General features: G+C 44.3%; 1 protein-coding gene across 3 annotated transcripts in view; it reads left to right on the top strand.

The window, feature by feature from the left end:
• MICU1 (mitochondrial calcium uptake 1) overlaps positions 1-16484 on the top strand; it is a 111020-nt gene that overhangs the window by 89311 nt on the left and 5225 nt on the right. For 2 of the 3 annotated variants that reach the window (XM_082486485.1, XM_082486486.1), the window contains exons 11-12: positions 5598-5735; positions 10820-10928. In XM_082486485.1, coding sequence (XP_082342611.1) covers positions 5598-5735; positions 10820-10928 — 247 coding nt within the window. Of the gene's footprint in view, positions 1-5597; positions 5736-10819; positions 10929-16006; positions 16124-16484 lie in introns of those variants that run through there. The other variant, XM_082486487.1, reaches the window with a different exon arrangement.

Raw genomic sequence — 16484 nt, 5'->3', positions numbered from 1 at the left:
GAGCTGCTTCGTTTCCCAGCAATGAGTCTTGCAGCTGCTGGTGGCACGAGAGATGAAAGAAAGCCAGTGTCTGTGTTTTAAGAAGTTCCAGTGTGTTGGGTTAGGGTTGGGTATTTGTTGGTTGGTTGGTTGGTTTTGAATAAAAATGTTTCTTGTGGTGGTGTCTCTGAATTGGTTCAGGCTGGACGCATCTCAGAAGGAAGCATTTGATTTCCCACAGGACGTGGTGGATTGATTTAGTGGGGGGAAAAATAGTGAAGTCTGGAAGCGGAGGGATTATGGGTCTGTTGTTTTATGGTGGATCCTTGTATTGCCTTTCTATGAAGTTATGCAATTAAGGGGATGTGGAAGGAGAGAAAATTGTCTGTTTATTGGCCTTCTGCTTTCCTCGTGTGATGAAACCTTTCCTCCATGCATTGAAAAGAGAGTAGGGTTGTTTATTCAGACAGAAAGCTAAGCTAGAAGGAAGCTTACCCACATTTCGGCTTATAGAGGAACATGAAGATGTTCATCCTGTCTGATGGCATGGGTTTTTTGGTGGGTTGGGAGTATTTAACATATGTTTAAGATTATGGGTAGTCTTTTAAATGATTGTAGAACGTAAAATAATGTTCCTGGCTGCTGGGACTGGGCTAGCAATGCTTGGTTAGGTTGGGAGTGGGAGAGTGAAATGCTGTGTGCTCCATTTCTCCTGCCTTCTTACCCTCCTGTAAACGACTTTGATTTCCTTGCGCGTCACACTGGCTTTTAATGAATTTCAAAATACTGAATATGATATTTTAGGCTAATTTCTTCAGCATGTCGGACGTCCTGGCTTGTGGGAGGAACACTGGAGAGTGTTATATTTCATTATTTACTGGATCTTTGCTGGTGTGCGGATGCAGAATCCACTGCTGGCACCAAGTGGCTGCAGGTGGAAGCTGCTCCGGAGGTGTTGGACTTGCAAGCCATCTGTGGTGCGTGCATAGATTTTTGGGGCTGCGGTTCAGAGGGGGGTAGGATCCCCCCATTCCCTCCCCAGTTTCCTGATGGTGGGTGTCACGTGTGGGAGCTGCTCCATCCTTCGCTGGCTGGTGCCCTGTGATGCCAGCTGAGCAATTGCCTTGATCATGCTTTTCTTTAAGATACATGAAAGGGAAAACGGCTGTCAGAGGACCTGTTTGCTTATAATAAATCTCAGTGTGCTCTGCCCTGCATCCCATCCTTGTGAGGCTTGTTTTTTCCCCCGGAGCGGTTGGAAAAATAACCTGTACAGTAACATTACATGCATGAAGGCAAAGGGTTATGAGTACCTGGGAAAGGACACTATTTTTCCTGCCTCTTCAGATACCTGGGGGATTTTAACACTGAACGCTGTTCATAGACAATGTATTAGGTACTGAAAGAAAAATTACTTTGGGCTTTCCACCCTTCTTCATTTTCAAGTGGAGGTGATGGGCAAGCTGTGTTCTGTTGGCCAGAAGACATTCAAGCAGGCAGGAGAGCACAGATGTGGTACCCCTGCTCCCAGGCAGAGTGGTAGGAAAGGGGGTTCAGGGGTAGCTGGCTTTTTTAAAATCTGAAATCATGGTTTTTCCACTCACAAATCATTTGAAGCCAAACTTCTTCATAAACAAACACAATTGCTAACATATCAGAAAAAAAAAATAGGCAGAATTCTCTCACCAAAATTTTTTCTTTCTCTGCATCATCTTTAAATGACATCCCTTGCTCATCCCTTCTGTAATTAATTTAAATGTATCTGACACTCTCTCGGAGGCAAGTTTTGAACTTTCTTTACCCATCACTGTGATTTTGTTGCTTTTTCTCAGTTCAGTGGTGATTATATTTGAATTTGGAAACTGGTTGTTGACCAGCTCTCGTTTGCCAGTCCCTTTCTAGGCTGACCTTTGCAGTGAACACCGCTGTGTGGCTGTGTTTGGGAGGGCATACGCTTGGCTGCCAGGAACTGGCTTTGGGCATCTGTGAGTGTTTTGGTTTAACGTTAGAGGTGCTCATTTTAAAGTGAGCTAAACCCAGAATAAGAAGCATTAATTCCATGGTTTTCAGCCTTTTTTATTTCTTGTGAATGGTATTTGTATGGTGTTTTGACTCATCACTTCACCTGACTGACCACCTGTGGAAATTAAAAGTTGGAACTTTTTGGAGCCCCCAGGGAGGGGGAATGAGTTGGTTTATTCATAGGGTTTCAGGATGATTTTGTACTTTAAAGAGATTTGTATAAATATGTTATTTTAGTTCCTTCATCTTAACTTTGTGTGTGCTTTAATACAATCTCCCAACTGTGCGATAAAAGACTAAAGCTCTTTCACCTCATGCAGTGGGTCTGCTGCAGGTGAGGCTCTTGCTACTGCTGCGATGAAGACTCGGGCTATGGCAGTAGGATGGGTGTTCTACTTCGTTTTCAATAAACTTTGCAAGATGCCAAAAATACTGCAAGCATCAGCATGTTAATTGTGCTCCACGTTTCAATACTGCTGCTCAGAGCTGGTGAGATACTCGTACTTGAATATTGGAGTTATTTTTAACAGACGTTGTAGAAAGGTTTGCCTCCAGAAGGGCTTTCCCCGCCTGCCTTGGCTCGTGTCTTTGACAGACGATGCGATAGCTCTTGTTGGGTTTTATTTTCCCTGTAGTACAGAAGCATCCCTGGTGCCTGGTCTAGACCAGATTGCCCAAACCCAGAGTTTGTGTGTTTTGTTACATCTCTGTCCATCCTTTCCTTGCACGAGTGATGGTTGAAAAAGTGCCAGTAGTACCTGCTGGGAAACTTTGGGGCCAGTGCACTTTGCTTTTGTAATGTAAAAGGATTAGTGGGTGCCAAGTGGCATCAGGTAACCTCTGGGAGGAAAAATTTGTCATGTGGCTATTTGGACATATCGGTCCAGCTGCAGCTTCCTCCCAAGGAAATCCCTAAAATCTTGAGGACCAGAAGCTGAAAAAGGTAAATCACAGGAGGAAGAAGCATTTTTTCCCATTGCTTATTCTCTAGCTATAAACATTTAGTAATAGGTGCAACTAAATAAGATAACTTAATTGATCAGTTTTCAATAGTGACATTTGAGATGCAGAAGTTAGTTTGCATTGAATTTTACGAGTAATCCTGCTTAAAGCATGCTTGTCTGCCCCTCTCCCAGCTGCATGGCTCCAAACAATGATTGGAAGTTACAGCTTTATTCTTAATGTACCTACTTTCCCCAGGCAATTTGTAAACCATAGGTGTGTTTCATCATCTTTTATTTGGGAAAGTACGAGTGAGAGGAGCTGAAGGGCTCACTGAGACCCTCTGCAGCAGCAGTGGGCCGATTGCTTTGAACGTCTCAGGGTCATGGCTGAAAACGGGAAAGAAAGAGGAAAGCTGAGCTGAAACGATGTGTTTCATCATCGTGCTCCTGTTAAGACTTCTTCAGCCTGGCGTTTGGAGAATAATCCTGCTTTCTTATCTTAAAGTTGGCACCAAGAGGCTTTGTGTGAGACACATGAAGGTGAAAAGTTTATTTTAGTTTTTCTTTTCTGGTCTTTTTTGCATCCTGTAGTGCAAATCTGACCACTATCTGAATGCCTAGCTACAACAAAAACTCTTGAGGAGTCGGTCCTTTTTTATTTTCCCCGTCTGCAAGACTGCAGGGAGCTGTGCTGCCTGTGTTACCCCATATGGAGCTGCACAGTGCTCACTCCTTAATGCAGGGCAGGGGGAGAGGACCGACGAGCTTTTAGAGGCTGACTCAAGACTTTCCTAACCGTATTCGCCACTTTGAGGTTGATTTGAAATATTCGGACTCGTTTCTTAACCTTTAATAAAAGATGCTATCTTGTGCTCTGCTGAAACTTGGGATATTTGAAGGCAGTTGGTAGAAAGATACTGGTTTGTCTTTTGGGCTGAAATTGGGAATATTATAGTAGAAGAAAGCATCGATGCTGCTTTTGAAACAGTACTGACTGTGCATTTTTGTGTCTCTTGGGTACTGTAAAAATTCTTCGCATTCTTCAAACATGGCAGAAAGGACTACCTCTGCTTTTTAATGAAGAACACATACTTTTCCTCCAAATGAGTTTTCCCTCTCCTTTCCCCATCATACGAGAAGGGGAAAGGCTGGTGTTTTGTGTCATGGGTAAACCCCAACCTCTGTATCAGACAACAGTAAAAAGTGCTGTCTTTTTTTCCCCGAATACTGCGTGGGCCACTCAAGCGAAAGCACAAAGTGCTAAGAAGTAGAACTTGTCCATCTGGGAGCTGCCTCCTGCCAGTGTAGTCCATCCAAACACCTCCTGCCCTGGCGTTTCATGCATTTCAAATGCAGTAGGAATCACTTGGTATCCCACCGGGAAAAGCAGAAGTCTAGCCGATGTGCTAATAACTAAAAAATATTTACCCCCAACCTGGCATTAGCATGGAAATGGTAACAGCTCATTTGCAAACAGCCTAGTTCTTACATAGCATAGTTAAGAGCGTATATGTTAAAAGAGTATATAGCCAACCATGTCTGGGGCTCTGCCTACGCACGGATTGAAAGCAAGGCTGGTGGATCTGCCAGCTTTCATCTTCCCACCTTGATCTTAGTTGGGTGCCTTGCTGGCTTTTGTGTTAGCTGTGTAATGAAGAGCGATGGAGGCAGAAATAGTTAACTCGCCGAGCAATATAATGTCAGGTCGGTGGTACTGAGTTGTTCCGTAGGAGTTTAAGAATTAATTTTGTTGTTAAATGTCATCTTCTGGCTTGTGATCAGCTATAGTGTAGGTCAGATGTTTTCTGATAAATTTGAAGGAAATCAAATAAGGGATCCTGAATGCTGAGAGCTGTGAAACCGAAGTCGGTTGAAGTCTAACATTGATGTTTCTAGAGCCACAAAGAGGTGGAGGGGAAAAGGGATAAGATGAAATCTGCATTATTCATCTAGCAGAGACACGATGCTCAAACCCAGCACCTTCCCAAGACAGGAGAATTGCTCTTCCCTTCTCCCCAGCACCAAAAGTGCAACTAGTGCTGCAGAGATGGATTAATGAAGACTGTTCTCTGCTGAAGGGCGTGTGGGAAGTTCTGTTTCTTTTTTTTTAACCAGCAGCCCCCTTTATAGCAATCATAGAACCGTTCCTACATATACTTATTTCAAAGCACACACTTGCACCTTAGCCCAGTCCTGCACAGATTTTTGATCAATCGGACAAATTCTTTAGATACTTATTCAGATGTCCAAACTGGAAGCGCCTGTCAAGGACACCGTAGTATTTGTTCTTGCTTTTCACCCCTTTGGAGACCTGTGGATGCTAGCTTGGTTTCAAGTTACAGTAAGCATCCTGCCTTGTCAAGTCCAGCTCTACAAACGCTGTCCCTCCGCGAGATAAAACTAGGAGGGTCAGAGACGAAGACTTCTTCCAGAGGTTGTCCAAGGAATAGCACATAGGGGAAAACGTTGACTTTTGGATGGGAGACAGTCTTGGGGAAAGCGAATACTCAAATACATTAGGATTTCTCCCTCAGCACTGTTTCCTGCAACGTTCATTTTTAATTACAGTGCCTTTTTACACCCTTCCCCTGGACGGAGCTTTCCACTGCGCAGCCTTGTTTTCACCTCCCTTTTTTTTATGTCCATTTCCAGTTTGAGCGGCACGACCCGGTGGAGGGGCGGATCACGGAGCGGCAGTTCGGCAGCATGCTGCTGGCTTACAGCGGAGTGCAGTCCAAGAAGCTCACCGTCATGCTGAAGCAGCTCAAGAAGCACTTCCAAGATGGAGAGGTCAGTGGCAAATTCGGGAAGTTCTGGTGGAGGCAGCCGTCTTGCACTGTGCTAAGAAATGAGTAAGCAATCTCCATCATCTTAAGAAAAGCACCCGTATCTCATTAAGCAGTGCAGGGAGAGTAGATGATAAATGCTTTGCCAGCAGCAAGGAGATGAAAGAGGTGAGAGTGCAGTGGTCGGTGTCCAGATCGGGGTGTAGGCTTGTCTCTATTAAAATGGATGCTGCAATTTTCAAAATTTAAATTTGCTGAACGGCACCTTGGGTCTGCAGCCAGAATAAACATTGAAGACGTGTTCCCAGTTACTGGCTCGACTTGGATTAATTAGCTGCTGCGACTGGGCAGTTTATTATTTAGGTATGAACTTACGTGAAAAATTATTTGAATTACTCATGATTTAGAGAGGAATAAGGTTGCAGATCCTACACTTGTTAATTTAGTGAGAGATCTTGGAATAAGACAGCTGTACCGAAAGGACGTGCTTTATCAGGTAAGGCAAGTATGGGCTGCTAAATTACTACACTATTAGAATTTCACATCTGCTACCATAAAGATGGATTGTTCTTTTATTAACTGGGTTATAAACAAGGTATTCGCCCAAATGAGAATGGATGGAGAGTCTTTCGCTGCATATTGGGTTGGTCTGACTGTTTTAGAGCCTCTTTCCCCTGACCTCAGAACTGGTGTTTATTTCTTAACTTGTTTAGATGCAAAGTGTGTTATAAAACACAAACGTTGGCCAGGCCTAGTCCTTTTTTTGTCCCTTTTGGTGCCTAAACTGAACTCTTGTGATGTGCAGGAATCCACAGTTCATGTGAAGCCACCCCAGTGACTTTTTTCCCCCCCATTTTCACTGTCTTTTGCTGGTGCTGGAGGAGAATTTGGGCCTACTGAAGCAGCAGGGTGCGTAGACTAATAGGTCTCTATTAACTGCAAATAATGCCAGACAGTTAAAAACTGGAGGAAACTGTAAGTGGGCCAAAAGGCCATGCTCAGAGTTGTGTTCCTGCCAGAGGAGCCACAGTACCTGCAGCTTCTCATGGCCTTGGGGTGCCAGAAATAGTGTTTTTTTGCAGATTCCCTTGTGTTTTGTAGAAAAATAAGCTCAATACTTAATAGGCTGTTATCAATGGATGGTGTCAACATGTCATCGGAGCTGAGACACGCTGCGTGTTAATATTTGGAAATCTCACTTCTGAAGCTCTTTGTCGCCGGCTTAAATAAGACCATTGATGTTGCCAAGGTTGTGTGCGTTTATTTGATCTTTGAGCGAGACACTGCAGATTTTGGCTTTTCTAATACCTCTGCTCACTTCGAGTTTTAATGGGAATCATTTGATTTCTCATGGAAAAAATACTTAATACTGGTGTGTGTCTAACAGAAAATATCAGGTCTGTTTTTAACATTCCCAAAATGTCAATTATTTTCCTGTGATTTGGTGTTTTTTTAATACTATATACATATATACACACATTATTGAACAGTAGCTGGGTGTGTGAGAAATTAGGCAGTTATTTTGGAAGGTTTCTTACAACAGATGTTTTCTTCCTTTCATGTGTAAGGCAAGACCCTGACATCTGTGGCAGAGGAAGAACTTTTTATTTTTACCTTATTCCTCATCCCCGAATCAGCCAGATTTTCTATTTGCAGATAACTGCATTCAGAGCAAGTCTTTTTCTTTCTTTATTCCAAGGACTTTCAAGAAGAGAAATTGGGGAATAGGACAAAAAAAAAAAAGACATTTGCAAGAAACAGAATCGGTGGAAAACACACGATTCCTTAGACCAGCGGGAATGGAACACCCAAAAACCCTAAAACGAGATGGCCTTTTTAACAAGTACAAGATATTTAATGGTTTAAGGAGATGTAAAGGATGCAGGAAGCTCCAGCTGCTTTGCACTGGAAGCAGATAAGCCTCTTTGGCAGCCAGAGCAGCTCAAAGTCAATGCTTATGCAGAGCTAAAGAAATCAGGCACTGAAATCCTCCACTTCAGTAGGTTTTAACTCACGGAGAATCCAGACTGGTGCCTAACTCTGCATTGTCTTTTAAACAAGAGAACCTTTTTTTGAAAGTTTTTGGTTTGTTTGGGTTTTTTTTCCCCTGGGATATTTTAGAAGACTGTATCCCTTGCAGATTTGTGTGCAGCACTTTGTATCTAAATACACTTACGTACTTTTATTGGATCACCCTGGTGCAGCTGTCAGTGTTTTTATGTAGCTTAAATTTCCCCGTTGCTTTAGAAATGGGACGGCCGTGACCAGAATCACATTAACCACCTTTCGAACTTTCTGGTGAACTCATTCAGGGATGAGCTTGCAAAGTTTTCTTTGTAAATGAATGGAGTATTAAGCCAGAGAACATTCTCCTACTTGAAACTGCAGAAGCTCACTCGACTCTGGATTTGTTTCTTCTTCCATGTTTGTAACCCAGACATCTGCCGAGCAAGCAGCTGCTGAGGTCAGGCTCTGTTTTACCTCCCCTCCTACAAAAACAGAGCTGAGCTGGTGCTATCCACTCTCCCCCTTCGGCTCCCAGACCTCAAAGAGATGTTAAAGCCACCCAGCCACTTCCTTTATCCTGCAATACTTTCCAGTCACTGTACACCTTGTAAGTCAGAGGGTTTATGATGCAAACATGTTTTGCAGGAAGAGTTTTTCTCCAAATCCCTTCTTTTCATGCTTCGCTAGCCCACTTTTGTAGCAGCGTAATATCAGTATCTGCCTGGTTTACGAACCTGCTGTAACTCCCCTCTGTGCCAAAAGCACTAGGGGCTTTGACTTGCTATTGCTTTCCAAAGAAAGTGGGAGTAAAATAATTTTAATAGTGCGATGATGGGAGGGGAATGGCAGTAATTGTACCAAACCCACCTGGCAAGCTTTACCTTGGAAATGCTGTTTACCTTGTGAGTGCTTTCTTGTGAAATCTGCCGAACATCATCTTTATTGTCTGATGCAGTTACCTTTTCTGCACAAGGCAACGCCGGCAGCCTCCAAAATGTTAAAGCTCTGGTTTAATCTAACCTTTTTGCTACAGAGATTCAGTATCTCTGTCCACATGAAAGCCCAGATTTGGAGGATACCCACGGTTTTACACAGACAGCAATGCTGTTTGGCCTTGACATCTGTGCCGTTTCCTGGTGGGAAATTCCAGGAAAATGCAAAGTTGGAGCTCTTCGCTTAGAATAGCGGTTGAGATGCCTTGCCGCCACTGCTGCAAAGCTCAGATGTCCCAAACAGAGCAGGTAAACCACAGCACAGTGTCTTCTGCTGGCCTGAAAGTGTCTGTGTGCCTCCTGATTCCTGCAGGCTTTCCACATTTTTAGTGCTCTGCTCCCAGGCAGGAGCATGTCGATAGGGAAACGCATAGCAGGGAGACATCCAGATGGGCATCTGAATTGCAAAGATCTTTTCTCCTCTAGATCTGTTGTACAAAACAGGAATCTTTGCGGTACTTCCTGTGGAAGTACCCAATATATTTTCTTTTTTTGTTAGGACCTCATTTTGATTCTGCCATACATCTTTTAGTATCCCGCTAGGGAAGCGGAGCAGGTAGAAATTTAAAGAAAGCTCCCCATACAGTAACTGGGGATTTATTTTGGGTCCATTGTCCATGTGTGCATTTTGCTATCTCATCCTTTTTGGTCTGGATCCATAAATCCAGGGCTGACAGAGCCTGCTGTTGCATTTGTTGATGTGCATGCTGTGCAATGTACATCGGTGGTGCATTGCCACACACTCAGTTACAGTGAAGATAGGAACAAGCTGCAAATTTTCTGTAGTTCTCCTGCTTACAATTCTAGGAGCACCGTGTCTGTATGAGAAGATCAAAAAAATATGCTTTTTCTTTCAAAAAAAGATAGGTGGCTTCTTTCCTGATTAGAAGTTGTTGGGAAGAGTTTGAGCAGGGTTACAACAGATCATATAAATTTATATTTGACAGTACCCACTGAACTTACGCTCTTCCATCCAGACCATGAAACTGTGCCATGTTATGCAGTTGGGATTTTTAGTATCTTGCTATATGAGTCTGTCGTGCTAGACAGCACAGGAGGAGCCTGAACCTGAACTCCTCTTGACAAGCTGATTTATCTCTTCCAGAGAGGAAGGCTGAGTGGTTATTACTGTAGCGATGATTTACCTCCTCCGTTGGCTCCAAGCCGTGGCTGTGGTGGGGGAGTTTGGAGGCTGCAGCTCTTGTCCCAGCACTGATGCACTCATGCTGGAGCTAAATGGGTGGATAAAATGGGGTGTTGTGTAGTGTAACCGGGTGGGGGTCCTGGACCTGCACTCCTTGGCAGCTGCTCTCCCAGTGGGCTCCTTGCTGGTTGGATCGGTGCAGAGAAGAGCACGTCGCTTATCCCCTGTCTGCCCATCGGCTGTGTGGGGATGCAGCAGTGCCAGCGCGGGGGTATTGCCGTGACTATCTGGGTGCATGGCTGTAGGTGCACACCAAGCACATGCTCGCTCATCCCAGGGTGAGCCAAGCCCTGGGTGACTGCTGGGAAGTAGAGCAGACGGCAATCCAGCCCCACAGCCATCCTGCCACCAGCAGCAAAGCTAACTGGGGCACATCTATATGTGCTGTGGTTTGCAGTGTCACCTGCTGTGACACTGGGTGAGACGTGGATCCCCCGAGGGATCCCTGAATTTCTTGGGAGAGACCGTGCAGCACTTGAACTATTTCATTATTGTCATTGCAAGTGTGCAGACTTGAAAAAAAAAATTATACGAACTCGCTTGTAGTGGTCTCCTGCATCACAGCCACAGGCTCCTAGTGTGTCCATTCTTCTGGGCAAGAGCTGGCTGCAGAGCGAGGGACACAGAAATGCTTTTTGGTCTCTGCTACCACTGACTGCGCATAGGTAGGTCCCTTCCCGTTGCACAACTAGTGGAGCTGGGAGAGGAGCAGAGATGGTTAACAAAAGTACGGATCGCAACCAGTATCTGCAGGTGCCAAGGTGTTTTGAGTGTGCTGATTAATTCCCTTCTGGCTACATCTTCGAGTCACTTTGTTGTTTGTAATCCAGCTAGTGTGACAATCTTCTTTTTCCCATCACTAAGACTGTCTTTTTGCTGTCCTAGGGTCTGACGTTTGAGGAGGTGGAGAGCTTCTTCACTTTTCTGAAGAACATAAATGACGTGGACACAGCTTTGAGCTTCTACCACATGGCTGGAGCTTCGCTTGATAAAGGTATTAAAGCTTCCAAGATGGACAGGTGCTGAAAGCTTGAGGGAGCACGACTCATGCTGTGTCTTTGGAGTTGGGAAGATGTCGAATGAGCCCAGGCTGACAGGTTAAAAACATACCAAAATCACAGTTCCTCCCTGTAATCAGAGGTTTAACTTGCTATGTCCATGGATAAAGAGGGATTTCAGGTTTTATACTTCCCCAGTTTTGCATATAGAGGGGGGGGAAAAAGGCTGAAATGTACAGCCTGAATAGATTAGGAAGCAGTGATTTCATAGTGACTGATTAGTAAGCGTTGATATCATGGTGATATCTTCAGCAGGACCATTCAGGCCTGATGCGTGCAGAGGCAAGATGACCTAGTGAGTATATTGGTCAGGCTGTGGGACCAGAGCACAGGCACACCAGTGTTTCTTCTTCATCCCTGTCTCCTGGAGTGAGGTCTTGTCTCCTTTTACAAAGTACTTGAAAAATTACTGTTGGCAAAGGCAAGCGGTATTATAAGAAGTATTCTTGCAAACTGTATCTTCTGTAGAGTGATTGATGCGGCAGAGGCACTAACCAGCAGTGGAACGTTTCAACCCTTGTTTTGTTGTGGCTTTGCTTAAAAATGTGAGGCTTTGCTTAGAAATAAGAGCTGTGTGGCCAGATGCTGTGTTTCTGATCTGAAATCCAAGTAATGGCAAGCATCTTTGGAGCTTCCAGGTGTGCTGGAGGGAAGGAGGGGGATCTCTGGAACCCCACTGAGGTCCCAGACTGAGCGTTAAAGTCTGTCCAGAGGAGGCTGTTTCCAGATAACCCACAGTCCAGAGGCTGCGTATGGCCGGAGGAGCTGGTTGAGTAAATCCCAGAGCTGGTGTTTCCTGGGGAGTTTGGTAATGGTGTGGTTTATTGATCAGACTGATCCATATCCTTCTTCATCTCATCGTGTTTTTCCTTTTCTAAGCTAATCCGTATCAGGTATGTTCTCAGATCTGACACACTGAATATTTTTTTTTTAAAAAAACAACATACCGTGCATTTAAAAAAAAAAAAAAAAGTCCAACTCTCTGCTGCCAGGATCTGTCACAAATGCGTGCTTTTCTTTTCTAGATCTATTTTTTTAAGAATTGTTTTAGTTTTGTTTGTTTTTTTTTTAAACACTCAAACTGGGAATATGGAAAAAAAAATGGCAAACTCATTAAAAGTTTTTTTAGGCTATGTGGAAACTCTTTTCTGCTAGAAAGTTAAAGCTGATGTATTTAGGCAGCTGCAAAATTAAATGTTTTGGAAGTAAGCTATTCTTCCAACTGGTGCTGTTGTGGGACTATTAAGACATTAATAGGTTTTGGGACAGTAGATTTACAAAGGGAGTCAAATGTGTCACACCTCTTCTTGCATGTGTCAACAGCCCTCCTCATCTTTGATTTTTTTGGGAAAATCATCTGTACTCTTTGTTTTAGATCACTGTTATTTTAAGACCTAAAGTTAAAAGAACCTGATAGGTTGTTCTTTCATTTAGAAGTAAAAAGGAGCAGGAAATACCGTATATGAAATACAGATGTGCTGCTGCTGTGTAGACCCCTTTCTGCAGCATCCCACGAGGAGGTAATAGCCCAGCAAATCCAGTTTACTCAGTGTCTACAGTAAATCAGCAATTGCACAGTCGTGGAATATGTATTTGTGGAGTATTTAGGTCCATGCGCAGTTGGTAAATCAGTGTGATTGCTGTTTAATTATGTGCGATTAATGAGCTTGTGCTGGAGCTGCAGCCATTGAGCTGGGAGTCCTTTGGAGTAAGAAACCTCAGGAAGGGTTGATGGTGTGGCTTCAAACCGCTGGCAGGCTCGGCTGTCCCCGCAGCCCCCTCCCTGCCTGCAGGGTCCCAGCTTTTGGGAGAGATGTCTTCAGGCTTGGGCAGAAGAGGAGGGTTGTCCTGCAAATCCCCTCTTCACGTGTGTCTGGTAGCTGCCACGAATTACCCCTCGTGTCCTCCTGTGCTGCTCAACCCAGAGATGCTCCTGTGTATCTGGCAGGAGGGGTGAAGAGAGCATTTTGCTGTGGTCCTAACGAAGGCACGAAGGCTTTGTATCACAAAGCCACAGTGATACACCTGGGTTTTGCAACACGGATCTGTGTGTTGCCCTGCCTAAATTGTCTGTGCATTACCCGTTTCCATACGTGTGCACTCCGAGTCTGGATATTGCACCCACAAATCAATAAGTGATAAATGAGGTGTACTCTTCCAGAAAGTCAAGCTTTCACAAGGTTGCTTATTAAAAACCAACAAATGTAGAAATTACTCATCATATGGGAGGGAGAGGAAGAGTTTGTGTATCAAATAAATTGCTGCTAACTTAATGCAGCAAACGTTATTATAATTTTAGAAGACCGTTTAAAGTTTAAGAGGAAAAAAAATAGATGGCACCAAACAGCCATAGCTTGACAACCACTTTTCTGTGTTGAACTAAGTAGCCTCTTCTTCTAAAAAGGATCATAAACCTGTATTTTAATGACCCATAGAATAACACACAGATTATTTGTTGGACCATCTTTCATTTTACCAGGAACTTAATAGCTCGTCATTCTCTTAAATCATAAGCATTACTTAGAAAACTTTCCCAGCCTGGGCTTACAGCCTGGCAGCAGGACAGGAGCTGAATTTGTCGCTTATTCCCCTTTTGAGGCGAGGGTGTGAATTGCACATTTTTTTGGCACCGTCTGCAGCCAGACTTTCCAAGCAGCCGTTCTGCTGGCACCGGCAGATAGCCACGGCATAACTCCTTTGTGTTTCAGGGCAAGGCACAGATGCGTTTCGCTAGAGATGGACCAAAGCGAGGGGAGACGGCTGAGCCTGCTGCTTGCTCCGGTGGCTCGGAGAGGGGCTGGAGCCCAGGAGGGGTTAATGGAAGAGCGCTTTGGAGCATGAAATGGCTGCAGCCTTGGCAGGGAATTTGGAAGGAGGTAGGGGTGAGTTTTGAGTGCAGCAGGTAGTTGTTATCGAATTGCAGTTTGCTTTAATCTGCCTTCAGAGATGGATAAAAGAAGTCAGTCTCCGATGGAGCCACAGCTCAGGTGGCTCCTCTGGAGTAATCCCATGTAGTCAACCCTGTTAGCTGTGGGTGGTCAGGACATCTGTAAGGTGGGTGAGGTTGGCAGGGGTCTCTAGAGACCCTCTAGTCCAACAGGGTCACCTACAGCGGCTTGCCCAGGGTCACCTCCAGTTGGGCTTTGGGTATCTCCAAGGATGGAGATGCCACAGCCTCTCTTGAGTGTGTAAGAAAGCCTGGATGAGTATTTGGGATAATTTGTGAGAAGGAGGAGCCGAATGATGAAATCTGGTGTCTTGCAGAGGCAAGTCAGGGTCATGGATTGTCACCTTTGCTGTGCACTGACAGATCTGTGTCTACACCCTGATGCAGAGGGACTGTGGAAGTGCTTGGCACCTTCTTCTCAAGCAGGAGGGATCTGGAGCTCTGCTGCCCTTTGGTTTTAGTATGTGCACAATTGCAGTGTGGTTTTTGCCAAGCACTGATACAGCGAGTGGTTGGGCAAAGCTCTGTCACAGCAGAGGATGCCTATCCGCAAGGCTTTGAGAAATCAGGTTGCTGTAACCCTGAGGACAAGATCTCCATAGATCAACAGCTCCTAAAAGATACTGAGTACCTTTCAGTTTAGAAACAACTTTCTGTGTTGGAATCTCTTTCTTTACTTATTTATGACTGCGAATATTATGTAAACAGTGGATCGGCTCTGCCTTTGATGTAGTAGCTCCACTTTTTCCCCAGAAGCGTGATCTCCTTGACTTTCCATCATGCTTCCTTTGATGTCAAAACAGTTTCTACTCAGCTGTAGGGCTGCAGCATTGTGTTTTGAGAAGAAAAAGAAAAATGTGCTGTGCCACAGGGTTGCGTAGGGTTTGTACATCTCTTCTGGATGGATGTTCAAGTATGTACACATGTGGATGATCTGAAAAAAATTAAATACGTTTTTGCTAGCTATATTGTCAATAACAGCATCCGATGTTTCCAGCTGGGATGCCTAAAATGAAACGTGCGTATCAATGCGAGACCCTACATAGCCTGATTTCTGGGAGCCCAAAATACATGTCTTGCCTCTTGCAGCCTGGGACCGCCCAGGGCAGGGAGCCCTGTGCCCATCACCCTGGGTGACCTTCAGGAAACAAAGGCAGCAGCCCAGTTGCCTATTATTTTGGTCAAATGTGTGATTAATCTCAAGACAGAGGAAAAAAATAAAAAAGTGAAGTTTGCCATCTGGCGAGGCTGTCGCCCATAGAAAAGCCCTGTTCGTAAGTGCTTGGTGAGGCATTACTCACAGTGCGGTTCTGGGAATTGGAGTGAAAAAGATAACTGTGTCAGACGTTAAACTTGCATAAAATACTCAGATGGCTCATTAAAGGAGCCAGTGGGCGACACCAAGACTTGAAATTTTAAAAGCTGCATAGCTTTTTAAGATAGAAACATGGAACTCATTTTTGGTGGTGTAAAATCCAGGAGACTTTCCTGCGTAGAGATGGATGCAGCCATCCCTAAAACCCCAAATCTGGACAAGCTTTGTTTTAGGAGATGTTTCCCCAGGCAGCACCTATTTCATTTTGCAAAATGGAAAGAAAAAACACTGGGAGGTTTACTTCAATTTTATTTGCCTCACCGAGATGCCTTGTAGTCTGGAGCATGTGTGTGAAAGTAGAAAGCAGAGACACTTGCCCCTTCTTTATGACTCCTTAAAAACCACCGAAATCGTTACTGAGCACAGCACAGTCATGCAGCCCCTGTGAAATAACGTTTTTGGAGAATTTTTGCATCGAGCAAGAGCAACATGATGGAGGCGACACTTTGCGCAGTTGGATTAATAACAGAGGAAGCAGTAACTGGTGGCTGCAAGTACAAATTACAGCTGGTAAAACAGCAGCCGTGAAAAATAAATAAGCACACGTCAAAGACAAGGGAGGGATCAGGCAACACCCTGTAGAGGCTTAAGGAGGGGAGTGAAAACCCGGCAGAAAAATATGACTTATAATTAAAGAAATCATTCTGTCACTGTTTTTTTTAGTATTGGGCTATAACAAATAACTTCTTCAGTAGAAGGGTCCCCAGAGCACCAGAAGGAGAGGATGGTATGGAAGCTTGGTTGAACACCTTTAGAGAAGATTTACATTTAAAAGGAGTTCAGTGAAATTCGGTGTTGCTGTCTGAGGAAATCCAGATTTACTTTTGCTGCCTTGAAGGTATGAGCCTCCGCGAAGAGATGGCTTATAGTGCTTAAAACTTCTGTCATTGCTGAAGCTGAGAAGCTTTAAAGTGCCTCCCCAGCAGAAGGGGGGGGGGGGGGGAGCTGAGAAGTAAGTTTGGATAAACTTTTTTTTTTTTTTTTTTTATCTAAACCTCTTCTACTTTCTTGAGCTTTACATGTTACTGAAAGCCCACAGCAGCGCATGTGGCAGGTAGAAGTTACAGGGTACATTTAGGGAATGAGCATTGCCTAATTGGGAAAGAGAAAGGTGCCTTTTACAGAGGCTTATATAAAATCCAGAGGCAGGGCATTTATCTTGGTAAAAAA

The sequence above is a fragment of the Vanellus vanellus genome, assembly GCF_965231255.1.
Source record: "Vanellus vanellus genome assembly, chromosome: 7".
NCBI lineage: Eukaryota > Metazoa > Chordata > Aves > Charadriiformes > Charadriidae > Vanellus > Vanellus vanellus.
Note: the sequence above shows the minus strand (reverse complement) of the source record. Positions and strands in the feature narration are given on the sequence as shown.